Consider the following 12303-nt stretch of genomic DNA (forward strand, 5'->3'; position numbering starts at 1 on the left):
GACGGTGTTCAACCAACGAATCCAGCGTCACGCGCAACTTGCTGCAGTTCGCATCGATCGTAGTACCTCATGATTTCATAACACTTATTCAACAGATAACCCCCGATAGTGCCCGTATGCCGCGGTGACCAGATACTGTCGACCCAGAGGGCACCAAAGTGCCAGTCATTCCAAGGATTCGAACTGAGCTCGTGGTTACCGTAGCAAAAAGGAACTCAGCTATTTCAAATAACTTATTTGTGCTCCACAGTCTTTTTGATAATGGTGATTGGTGATATGTAACCACGTTGTGCTGAAAAATTATGTTTGTTCTACTAGTATGGACACTGGATTGGTTTAAGTTTTCTCTATAGATGCGACACACTAACACTGGTTTTGAAAGAGGCGCAAAGGTACAAGCCGGGCGTCGTTTTAAAACAGATGCAATCCGATCATATCCCAGCAAATCTCATCTACGCATCTAAACGCATGAAATCGAAAATCGAAATAAACTATGGTAATTTGATGAACTCAGAACTGACCTCGCTCTCAACGAGCGTAGCGTACGAAAGTACGTAGACATAGGCCTCAAATTGCTCGATTGCTTGCCTTGGAACTATTGCAGTTTGTTGGCAATGCTATCGTATTGCTACTTGTGCCACCGCTCTCTGCTAGCTTGGTTAGAATGTCCACTCCATTAGAATCCGCTCCACTTCATGCAGGGCTGCGGAGTCGATGGATTTTCGGCGACTCCGACTCCGGCTTTCAAAAACCAGCTCCGACTCCGACTCCGACTCCGGGCAGAATTGTCGACTCCGACCGACTCCAACTCCCGACTCCGACTCCGCAGACCTAGCAGGGCTGCGGAGTCGACAGATTTTCGGTGACTCCGACTCCGACTCCGGCTCGGGTTTCTAAAATCGACTCCGACTCCGACTCCGGTCACAACTGTCGACTCCGACCGACTCCGACTCCGACTCCGCAGCCCTGCTTCATAGTATTCACAACGACTCCACGCGAGGACCGCATAGATCAAAACCTGCGTCTCCGAGTCGTGCGGCACAGCATAAATCCAGGCGTCGACCACTAACGCCATCTAGGGAGCGCGACGCAAGTACGTGCTGTGCGGCGCAGCATAACTTCAGGCGCTTTCGCTACTGCCATCTAGCGGACGGTATATGAGACAGTTAACGCTACGGATAATATAGCTCTAGGAAGCTTCCGCAATTGTAATACATAAAATATTTCACGATAAAATCTTATTCATCCCGTCATCCCACTAAACTGACGTTCGATTTCAAGTGTTTTTAAGCAGTTAACTGGTTACTGGATTCCAGGCAACTAGCTTTGGTATCACTCCATGGCCCTCTTGCACGGCATGCGCTGATAGCGCTAGAGAGGCGCTTTCGAGTTCCATGGAAACATCAACAAACTAGGACGCTAATATTGGCTGACGTTATTAGATTAGCCGTTTAAGTTGACCCAATTGGACACATTGGTGGATCCAAAGGAGCATTTGGGCGAAATGCCACCCTCGCAGCGCCCAAAATTGATGAAAGCTTGTCGTTTTTTTAGAGTAGGGGAGAGTGGGGAAAGATGCCCAGGGTTTTACTATGTCATATATTATTCGAAAATGACGATTGGAAAGCAAAAACTTGGAGTCTCAACGGAAGCCGACATCATTTTTCTCCAAAAATATCACACTTTCGTGCCTGAAATATGATAACTTTTTTTGCTATTAAGCATTTTCCTGAAGAAGTGAAAGGGGGCATCTTACCCCACAGGGTGGGAAAGACGCCCCCTGGTGTTGGGGAAGATGCCCCCTGCACTATAAGTGACATAAATGGGCACGTGAATCGCCTGAACGAATCAGTAGTCCCTTCGAGCCTGCAGTAGACACCAAACGTCATCGTAAGGGCCCTCAAAAGTAGTCGTAAGGGGCTTCAGAGGTCATCTTTAGGGCCATCATAGTCCAGCGCGGCCAAACAAGCCTCCGTGGTAGCGTTCGGAGACCACTGTGGGGCCCTTATAGGTCTTCATGATGCTTGAGGGCCCTCGAGCCCATCGTGGGGACCTCAGATGCCAGCGCGGCCCGTGGAGCCAACGTGGGAGCCCTCAAAGGATGTCGTGAGGGGCCCTGGAGCCAATAATTGGGCCGACAGAGGCCGTCGTGAGGGCTCTCGGAGTCAGATGCCGCCCAAAAAGTCGCTGTGTGGGGCCGTGGGCCGAGAGACCGGCTTGGGGAGCACCCGACCGTACTGGACTCTCAATAGTCCCAGATCGGCTTTTGTCTCTCATCACAAGCATGTAATAAATGATTTGACGGACTGCTTGAAGGCCAGCCTACGGATTTAGGGGGCGTCTTTCCCCATCAGGACAGGGGGCATCTTACCCCAAGGTACCGAAGTAACTTTATATCAGTACAGTTTGTTAGCCATAAAACTACACCCTGAAACAAACTGTTTGGGACACAGTACACGCATGTTAATGTATCACGTCTATAGCAAGGGACGCAAAAATCATCTACCTTCTTTGATATTTACAATGTTTTGACAACAAAATATTTTTTGAAAGCAGCAAATAAAAAACATGCAATCACCAGCCAGCCGTTGCCCAACTGAGCTTCGCAAATTTGTGTGCAGTTAACAAGGCAGGCTTCCGCTTCACGCTAAGAACATTAATTTCCAGGTTCGATTCTTTGTTTCGCCGCTAGAGGGGGTGGGGCGTCTTTCCCACCCTGGGCATCTTACCCCACTCTCCCCTAGGAAAAATTGGCCTTTATTAGGAGAAGCGTGCTTTAAACTGCAAAGCAGGACCTATGGAACCGAAATCCGATGAGTTTTGTAATTTGGAGGAACTTTTATGGGGGCATGCTCCCCCCCCCCCCCCCCAGTGTCCGAGACCGCCTTTCTAGATCTGCCTATGATTGGCAGCTCGCGAAAGGTGCTTGCGAGCGATAGCGGCATGCCATGAAACAGGGTCCATGTCACACTGGCCAAATCAGGGGCAGGCCAGCTTGATAAAACGCCTCACTGACTGTGTCTAACCCTTTTCATTCATCCCGCCACCTTCTGCAGGAATCCTGCATCTGTGTCTAACCAAAATATTTATATTCATTTTCATGAGAGGTTATGTAAATGAGGACTTATGTATTGATGTAATCACTATGGATTTTTCTTTTGGAATAAAACGAACATCGTCACTGGCGAATCCAAGGAGGGGAGCTGCAACCGGGCCAAATTCAATTCCAGGGGCGGCCCAAATGTGATTTGCCCCCTCCCCTTTCCAAAACGGACTCGTTCCTATAAACTTTCACCTGTGCCACAACGAACAACTGACAACGACATGCATGTAAAAGCAAGGCAATTCAATAAAACTTCATTTCCAAAGCAAATTAGTCAAAGAATGTCAAAGCCGTGAGCATTTTACCTTTAATGAATTTCATAGACCTGGACCTGACAAAAGCAGGTACCTACTTTCCTCATGATTTGTTACGCTCAATTAGAGGATGGGATTTCAAACACCTCACGCTCCTTGATTTGTTACGATCGGGCCACCGCCTTGGATAAAGCTCAGCCAGAAGTTTTGTGTATGTGTGTGTGCGAAGGGGGGGGGGTTGATCGGTATTCGGTACCTCCCGGAAACCATTATGGAGGGCCCAAAAAGTGTCCGGTTTTGGCCCCTCCATTAGCTGGGTCCACCGGTGAACCTCGTTATTGCTTATCTCTTATTTGTTTTGTTTTGTTGGGTTAGGCCCTTTCGCTCCAATTAGACCATTTCAGAGCCGGAAGGATGATAGGAATTAGGGGGAGACATTGGTCTGGGCAGGCACCCTAGTGAGTCACCGGGGCTGAGCCCATCCCGAAGGACAGGCCGACCAGCCCCAAGGTACTCACTGCACCCGGCTACGGGGTGCGCTCCCTCGGGAGCAGCGGTGCCGCTCCAAGGGAGCAGCCCGCATGAGATAAAGTTGCCTGTCCAGCCCGGAGGGGGGTTGCGGCGTGGAGGAGAAGGATTTCAGTATCCTGAGGATAGAAGCACGGAACGGTGATCGCTTATCTCTTAAGTACGAGAAGGACGCCATCCTCATAGCTTGTCACTGTGTAGGTATTGGCCAACGTTACAACTCATTTATCTCATGAGTAATGGATACGTACACCTGGAAATTATTCCATATCCACAGACGGTTCACGCATTCATTCATGCATACATTCATCCATGCATTCACTCATTCATCCATCCATCCATCCATTCATTCATTCATTCATTCATTCATTCATTCATTCATTCATTCATTCATTCATTCATTCATTCATTCATTCATTCATTCGTTCGTTAAAACTTGTCGATTATGTCTGAGATATTCATCAATGGCAGCACAGATTATTGGCAGGTTTGAGTATTTAACTGCCTTTTAATGTCCGCAATATTTCGTTGCATGAACTTCTCGGATATTATTTTTAGAGCACACGTATTGATCAGGGATACCTACAGGCTAGTGTTGTCTGAACATGTAACTTTTCTGTTTTAGTTCCTCTCATAAACGGTTACGACTTAAAGGATAACTACATACATACGAACAGTACGCTAAAAATTGATGATTATTTTAGGAGCTTCGTGAGCGCAACCTTCTAACCGAAATAGACGGTCCTACTGCCCAAGCGCCGGGGGCTGAAGTCGAGCCCGAGGAGCTGTCTCTCGGACTCGGGAGCTCTCCGTCGTCTCCCCTGCGGCCCTGCCCTGTCTCCCTCCCACCACCTACAGTCAGTCTAGACTCCCGACACCAGTTCGTAGTAATCCGACACGCTCAGATCAGGTGACGAACGGTCGCATGTGTCAAAGCGCCAAAGAAAATGAATGGTGTGTAACATAAGACGTAGTGGGGCTGGTGATGTGATCAAGTCTGTATGGGTCTGTTCCAGTCGCACTTCCTAACACCTCTAAACTCCTCCAAGATTGCTTCCCTATTCCAGTGGCAGCTCTAGCCCCCACTGCGCCAAGGAGGGCCCTACTCCAACCTCCTCTATCTTGCTCTTGAAGGAGTTTAGAGGTGTTAGGAAGTGCGACTGGAACAGACCCGTAGTGGGGCTGGTGATGATATCAAGTCCGGGGTCTGTTCCAGCCGCACTTCCTAACACCTCTAAACTCCTCCAACAGCAAGATAGAGGAGGTTGGAGCAGGGCCCTCCTTGGCTTTGTAGGGGCTAGAGCTGCCACTGGAACAGGGAAGCAATCTTGGAGGAGTTTAGGGGTGTTAGGAAGTGCGACTGGAACAGACCCTATGTAATCTCAGGTGCCTAAATACTAGTGCTACGGAATACATAAAACAGTATTTGTAGCATCATGTGTTGATACTAGCTGCCAAAGCTGCCCTTGCATCCTTCGTAGTCCGTATCAGTTATTCGCCCAGTCTATCGGCTACCCTCTGGAGCAGCCAATCGCCATCCTTGATTACAATGCTCTGTCCGGCTGACGGCGATGACCTCACTCGGATAGCCAGAAAGGAAGCTCCCGGCAAGGAATTGTCCTTCACCTGCGGGAGCATGCGGGAGGATCTGGATGGGGACTGGGGGACTTGGGCGCTTATCCTCAGTCCTCACACAGCGTCCGATATTGATGAAAATGTGTCATTACCATGCATGTAAAGAATGCTTTATAACTGATATGCAAACAATCGTTTAATTAACGATCTCCATGCCACTTTGAAATGGTCTCGTCGGACCGAAAGGGTCGTAACCCAACAAAAAAACAAAACAAAATAAAGCTCTTCGGCAACGCAGCTCGAAAGTGAAATCCGGTGAGTTTTGGAATTGGGTTAAGTTTTTTAGGTGTCCCTTACAGCGAGCACCCCCAGATCTGACAGTGCCTCAAGGACGACAATTTAGCCAGGCACTGGGTGGCCTGGATTTCACACTTGACAGTTCACACTCGTCGAAAACAACGGGTCTGGGTCCTGGCCTCCTTGGAGAAACCATCCGCTTCATAAGAAACAATGGCATGAAACTAAAAACGCCTTTTTGAAATGCCGCTATTTGCTCGTTGGCCAAAGTAGGTAATCGCGAAGCAGTTCGGCCCGATCGATCAGAATAGGGGGCCTTGACCCAGAATAAGCGCGTGTGAGCCACCCATCCTATGGGTGAACCACGTGCTCGTGAGCTAGGAAAACCGTCGCCGAATACTTACCTTTACTGTCTCGTCTCGTCTCACCGACTGCAATTGTGACCAAGGCCCTATGGCCTATGTAGATTGTGACATCGTTGGACGTTGCGAGAGCATTTCCGTTTTTTTTTTTTATTTGTTCCTTTGACGTTCGATTTTTTCATTCGGTCTTTTTTAATAAGCAAATAATTGTGCTCTCCTCATCCACTGAATTGTGCCTGGAGCAAGGCCATATAAGCCTGGAGAGCCCTCTCCCCCAGTCCCCCCGGCCCCACCTCCGCGCAGACACGGGTCCCTCCCTAAATGGAAACCTGGCGACGGGCCTGACGGTAATATTACGACATAAAAAAAGTCTATCAACAATTTGCATAGAAACATGCATCTGAGTAAGTTAAATTAAAAATTGAGTACATAATTTTAATTTTAACAATAGGAAAAGACTACATCCATTTCCATCCTCCATTTTGCAGCCGCGCTGCGGACGTCAGCCCCGTCGGCGCACCCCAACCGCCGCGACCGAAGGCGGCCCGCCACCAGCCACCCTACCGCCAGCGGGCCGATCGTCAAGTCCCGAATACTCGCCGACCGACCTTCATATATATACAAGACTTCCACCTGACGTCACAAACCCAGCTTCGGTTCGTCTGTGACGTCACTCGGCTTTTCCCGAACGCTGGCACAATCAGCTGACCACGGATTTTTACCCAGAATGCGCCACAACTCAGATGCCTCATGAAAGTGCGACGGGGAGGCTGTGTTGGTGGAGAGCTGCTATTTTGTGCCTTTTTCTGGCCTAATGCGGCATTCCCCAGTGGAAATCACGAAGAGATTATTGTCTGCGTTGGACGAGGAGAGCAATGTAAGGTTTTTGTAATCATACCTGCCCCGTAAGACTGAAAAATCGACCATTTCCACCCACGTTGCGACGTGCCGGCGCAGATGCACGCTGCCAGGTAGACGAGTCCGTGGGGCTCCGTTAAAACCGCTTTTAAGTCAATAATTTGGCCACGAATCTGCTCATACTTACCACCAATCGCTTCAGAAGAACTTCGCAGTCAAAATGAGACGCACCACGCCAGCGTTCACTCGTTTTTCACGAAAATCACTCGATCGGGAAATGTCGGGAGCGCAGCCTTTTCGCCTGCTTCTTCCTCCAACAATGGCCGCGGCTGGGCTTCGCGCATGCGCCAACGATCAACAAGCTCTGTGATTGGCCGAGCGGATGTGTCCCTCGTCGGCTCCCAGCTGGGCCGGGCCGGCTCGCGCTGGATCCCAAATGTGTAATGAAATGATGAGGCCGGGAAGTTACCGGCGACCAAACATTTTGATAAATTTGAAATTAAAATTGCAATTCATTGTCACTGGATATGCTTGGCCTGAAAGTGGCAATTGTCTTACTTATTAACCAGACTTATAATTCAGTGAGTGGGTATAGGCTAGGTTTTCCCAATTTCATCTTAGAAGCACTCAAAAAAGGGGTATGGTTTGCTTCTGAAAAACATCAATTTTTGGCATTGTAGCTCATAGCTGCTATGGCTGGAAGCGTGTCAAAATGTTAACCAGTAAGATACTTGTACTTCGTACTTCAGTCGGAAATCGGATAAGGTTCCCAAAACTGAGTCATTGGGTTTGCATTATTTCACAAATAAAATCACAATTCAAGTTGAACATAAAATAATGCAATAAATCAAATTTCATTAAGATCTGAATCTTGCCAGTATCAGTCTGGTGAATTGAGAAAACTAGACATCATAAACCTCTGCAGCGAAAATTGTTTGGCTAAGCCTTTATACAGGGTTCATAGATAAGGTCACCGTGAAGCAATTTTGCAAGTGTCAGTAGTCTTTGGTGTGGACAATGGCATACCCCACATTCTAGAGGTGTTTGTTAGGTCTGTTGAAACCACTTACATAATTTGTTTTTGTTTTCAAAAGAAATTATGGGATGTTTACACTAACACACTAACACTACTTATAGCATGCTTACAGAAGGTGTGGCTGATGGTTGAACTTATGATACATAGGTACTCCATTTGTTGATGTACCTATTTTGCTTCCAATAATTATTCACAGAATGGATGAAAATTACCTTGAAAGTTCATGTTCAGGGACTCGGGGGGGGGTGGAGCTCAGCTTAAACAATCTGATCAGCTCCATCACTGTCTTGTCTGGTGCAGTGACAAATGTAGGCATATGCCATACAAATACACAGACATACAAATGCAAGCATGCATACATACATAGAATATACAGGGTGATTTTTTTTTTAACTGTTAAAAAGTAAACGTCAATGGAGGTCCCTAAATCGAAAAATCTTGTGCAATGCACGTGATAGATAAATCTGGGCTCAGTGACCTTGAACTCGGCAGCGCTACCCGGAGAATGTCTCACTGTGTGTCCTCCCACTTGGTGCGTATCGCTTGTGATTAACCCCTGTTGGCGGCACTTACAATGATGCTTACGCATCGTCGCTGGTGTGAGTTCGATGCCAGGCATTTTGCAAACTGCCTGAGAAAATAATTTCAGGCAGTTTGCAAAATGCCTGGTGGGCCAGGCAGTTTGCAAACTGCCTAGGCATTATGCAAAATGCCTGGCCGGCCAGGCATTTTGCATATAGTTACATAAGCACAAACAGATCGTCCACCTATTAGCGGCATGCCTTGTCTACTACTATACAGACTCGTCAGCGGCGTAGAGGGGATTTGTTCATCAGCACGGCCCTAGCAGACCGGGCGAAGCTGGCAGGTGGCAGCTGCACTACCTGGGGTGGGAGGCTATTCAACAGCGCCGCGGCTCGGTACTCAAAACGCCGTTTTCCGTTTTCAAGCCTCGGTCGGGGAAGATGAAGGAGATGATCCTGCCGTGTGTGCCTGTCTCGAAAATTTTGATTGGGGACGAACAGTGCAGCGAGGTTCTCGGGCTCTTCATGCTTAATGACCTTTTGCGCGATCGTGAGTGTGTTCTCTGTCGTCCGTCGCGGTGCGTTCTCCGTAATCCGGCCCTGTACGTTCTTTGTCCGCGTATCTGCGTTCTTCGTCCATGTCTCTACGCACTCCGTCCGTGTTTTTGTTACTGTCCATGTCTGTGTACCATACGATTGTGTCAGTGCCTTCTCCATCCGTATTTGTATCATCTCTGCCCGTCAATGTGTGTTCTCCGTCCCTCTCTGCGCTATTTTCGTGCATGCCTTTCGTGCTCTGTCCGTCTTTGCGCATTCTCCGTCCGTACATTATCCGTCCGTGTCTCTGCAGTGTGTAGTATCCTAGCGGGTGCCTTTACCATCATTGTGTGTATTCTTTCTTCGTGTCCGGGCCGTTTCTTTCCGCGTCTGTCCCCCGTTCGTGTCTGTGCGTCCTCTGCTAGTACCTGAGCGTTAGTTGACCTCCCCCTTCCCGTGGCAGGTCATTGACATGGCTGTGGTGCGTGACGTCATCAGTATCCTCGAGCAGCTGCCCATCTCCACAGAGGCGCTCGAGGTGAGATTCCGACTGTTGGCACTTCAAGGCTACCAGATAATCATTTTTTTTTGTGTCAAATGTCTGCAAAAGATGTTTTGCTTGCATCACCGACGGCACAAATGTTAATGGGTTTCGTAAACTGTTTGCCTGAAGAACTGTGTATGACCCAGTATTTGCATAGGTGTTCCCCATGCTGTTCGACAATGTTTTCCTGCTCTATGTTTTGAATCAAAAAGAGTCCAGCTGAGATACATGTGGCACAACCAACGCAAATTGATCGTCGTTGTATCAACACAAATTTTTGTAGCTGCTGTTGTTGACTGGTAACATCTGTTCATGTGATTTCAGGCCACACGATTGGGCAAGCACATCAATGACCTGCGCCGGCAGTTGGGGGCGCAGGACGCCAGTCTGGCCAAGCGAGCCAAGGCGCTGGTGCGCCGCTGGCGAGCACTGGTCATCCCGCCGCAGACGGAGCCGGCTCCGGTGAAGCCGGCCCCGGTGCGGCGCGCCAGTCCGTCCGGAGCCAGCCCGCACTCGTATCCCTCCAGTGCCAACACCAGTCCGTGTCTGTCGCGCTCCACCACGCCCGGCCTGAACAAGCTGAGTCCGGGCCTGGTGCGGCCGGCGCCGGTGAGTCCGGCGCTGAGCGCCCGGCCGCGGCCGCCCACCGCGCCGCCGGCCACACACGAGGTGTCCTTCTCACCGCTACAGGCGCAGCCGCTCGACAAGACTGACGTGGCCAACAAGCGCAAACGGAAAGCGGACCCTGCTGGCGGCGGCGAGATACGGCCCGACAAACGACCACGTTTCAACGGTGTCCAGGACGAGTGCAGTAGAGATAGTATCTCAGGCGAAATCAATGTCGAAGTGCCTGCCGCGCTGAAGGCGCCGGCGCCGGCCAAAAAGCCGCGCCGCTCGCGCTCGGCGCTCCCCGAGGTGGCCTCGTTCGATGACCTCAGCGAAAAGGTGTCTGTGGCGCGAACGAAGCGCGTCAAGACGACGCAGGAGCTGCTGTCCGACCTGGCGGAGCGCAGCGGCGACTCGGCGCTGGCGCGACGCGCCTCCCAGCTGCCGGCCTCTCAGCCGCCGCCGCCGCCGCGACGCGACGCCCTGCACGACCTCACGCGCAACAAATCGGCGCACATCGAGAAATTCCTCAACTCACAGGGCACTAAGCGGCGGCGCGCTCCCATAGAGACGATAGACCTGGAGGAGGATGAAGAGCCGGGCGCCGCGGCGGCCGAGGAGCCGGCGGCGCCGCCCGAGCCGCCGCCGGAGCCGCCCAAGCCGTGGCCGACCGAGGCCGAGATTCTGGCTCGCCTGCCGCCCCTCGACGAGGACGCAATCGTGTGGAGTGATGACGAGCCGGCCGAGACGACGCCGGCGCCGCGGCCGCCGCTCGACCCGGCGCGCCTCGGCGGCGAGCACTTAGAGAACATTACCGGCAATACGAACCACCAGGGCGAGTTCAGGGAGTGGCACCAAGTTGTTACGGCATCCTCGTGCGACGGAGGTGTGCTGCCCATGTTGCCTTACGTTATAATTGATTAGGCTGCTTGCCGTTTGTGCTTATAGTCGCCTGCCGGGCCGTGGATGCCAGTGCCGTGCCGCGGGGGTGCTGGTGGCTCGCTCGCGCCCGCGCACGCGCACCGTTGTCCGGGATTGAGAGCGTGACCCTGACCATTGAGATGATCCACTCGGACTGACCGACTAGTCGCCCCAACCGTGTTTTTTTCTGATTGTTCGTTTGGTTCGTTAGTCTCTTGTGTCCGTGTCCCAGTCCTCTCTGCAGCAGGCGCCACCTTCCATTGCAGTCTTTCAGCGGACTACCGAGTATCTCATTTATCACTAAACACGGCACGGGTCGCCAGTCGACCGGCCGGAGGAAGGCACACGCCGGCCCGGCTCGGCTCGACCGGCGACCCGGCTGGCTTGTTCCACGCACTGTACATAGGGTACTGTTGAGTTGCCAAATATCCGTTGTTTGTGATAATTACACCTTCAATACATGATCAAATACGCATTACTTGGGGGCCCGTTCCAGTTCTGGTTCCGCGGGAGGCGCCGCCCGACCGTTGATTCCAGGCCCGAGTCGCCGCCGGGCCGCCCTCCCCGGCTGCTCCGGTGTGTCGCTGATCTGTCTGACTGGGGTGGGGCATTGTTGACAAGGCCGGACAGGCGCCCATCCAGTTACGGGACTTGTCTCAATTTTGTAAACCGAGCAGAGAAAATGGCCAACTGTTAAGCGCTGAATACATGAGCTTTGCGACACTCGAGTTTGACGACTTGCCGACGGCTGTGTATCATCTTGGTGTATCAGGGCAAGGACAGAAACACAAATTAATTTCAAGTTCAAGACCACACTAGTTAGGCATATGAGAGGGCGATGATGACGTTGGATGAGTCCCAAGGGAACTCTGACTTCATGGGTTGGCTGATTACGAGAAGCCCGGGGTTCATTGTTCATTTATGTTTGCGAACTGTTGCTATGGCTTTGTGTGTCCAAATACTGCTTGAATCCGAGAATAAGTCAACTTGCTCAGCTTTTTAACTTGCTCAACTTGCTGTGCAGCAATTTGATCGTGTCCCAATGGCAGAATTCAAATATCCTGTCCCCACCCTATCTTGCTACCAGATTGTAATACCAAGGCGTCGCTCGAAGCTCATTTTGGCTACAATCATATGATTCCAATCACTTGATGATCC

The 12303-nt window shown here is 50.8% G+C and overlaps 1 protein-coding gene across 1 annotated transcript; it reads left to right on the plus strand.

Annotated features, from left to right (window-relative positions):
- The first annotated feature begins 6872 nt into the window (after positions 1–6872).
- On the plus strand, positions 6873–11866 carry LOC122368124 (mediator of RNA polymerase II transcription subunit 26-like). Its single transcript, XM_043341786.1, has 3 exons — positions 6873–6996; positions 9538–9612; positions 9943–11866. The coding sequence occupies exons 1-3, from the start codon at positions 6934–6936 to the stop codon at positions 11146–11148; spliced, it is 1344 nt and encodes a 447-aa protein (XP_043197721.1). The 5' UTR covers positions 6873–6933; the 3' UTR covers positions 11149–11866.
- The last annotated feature ends 437 nt before the right edge of the window (positions 11867–12303 follow it).

Source organism: Amphibalanus amphitrite, unplaced genomic scaffold (assembly GCF_019059575.1).
Source record: "Amphibalanus amphitrite isolate SeventyFive unplaced genomic scaffold, NRLGWU_Aamphi_draft 000925F_arrow, whole genome shotgun sequence".
Taxonomy (NCBI): Eukaryota; Metazoa; Arthropoda; class Thecostraca; order Balanomorpha; family Balanidae; genus Amphibalanus; species Amphibalanus amphitrite.

Coding starts and splice junctions, on each gene's coding strand:
- LOC122368124 (XM_043341786.1), top strand. CDS start 6,934: ATGCGGCATTCCCCAGTGGAAATCACGAAGAGATTATTGTCTGCGTTG. Junction 6,997..9,537: donor CGTTGGACGAGGAGAGCAAT/GTAAGGTTTTTG, acceptor TTCCCGTGGCAG/GTCATTGACATGGCTGTGGT. Junction 9,613..9,942: donor TCTCCACAGAGGCGCTCGAG/GTGAGATTCCGA, acceptor ATGTGATTTCAG/GCCACACGATTGGGCAAGCA.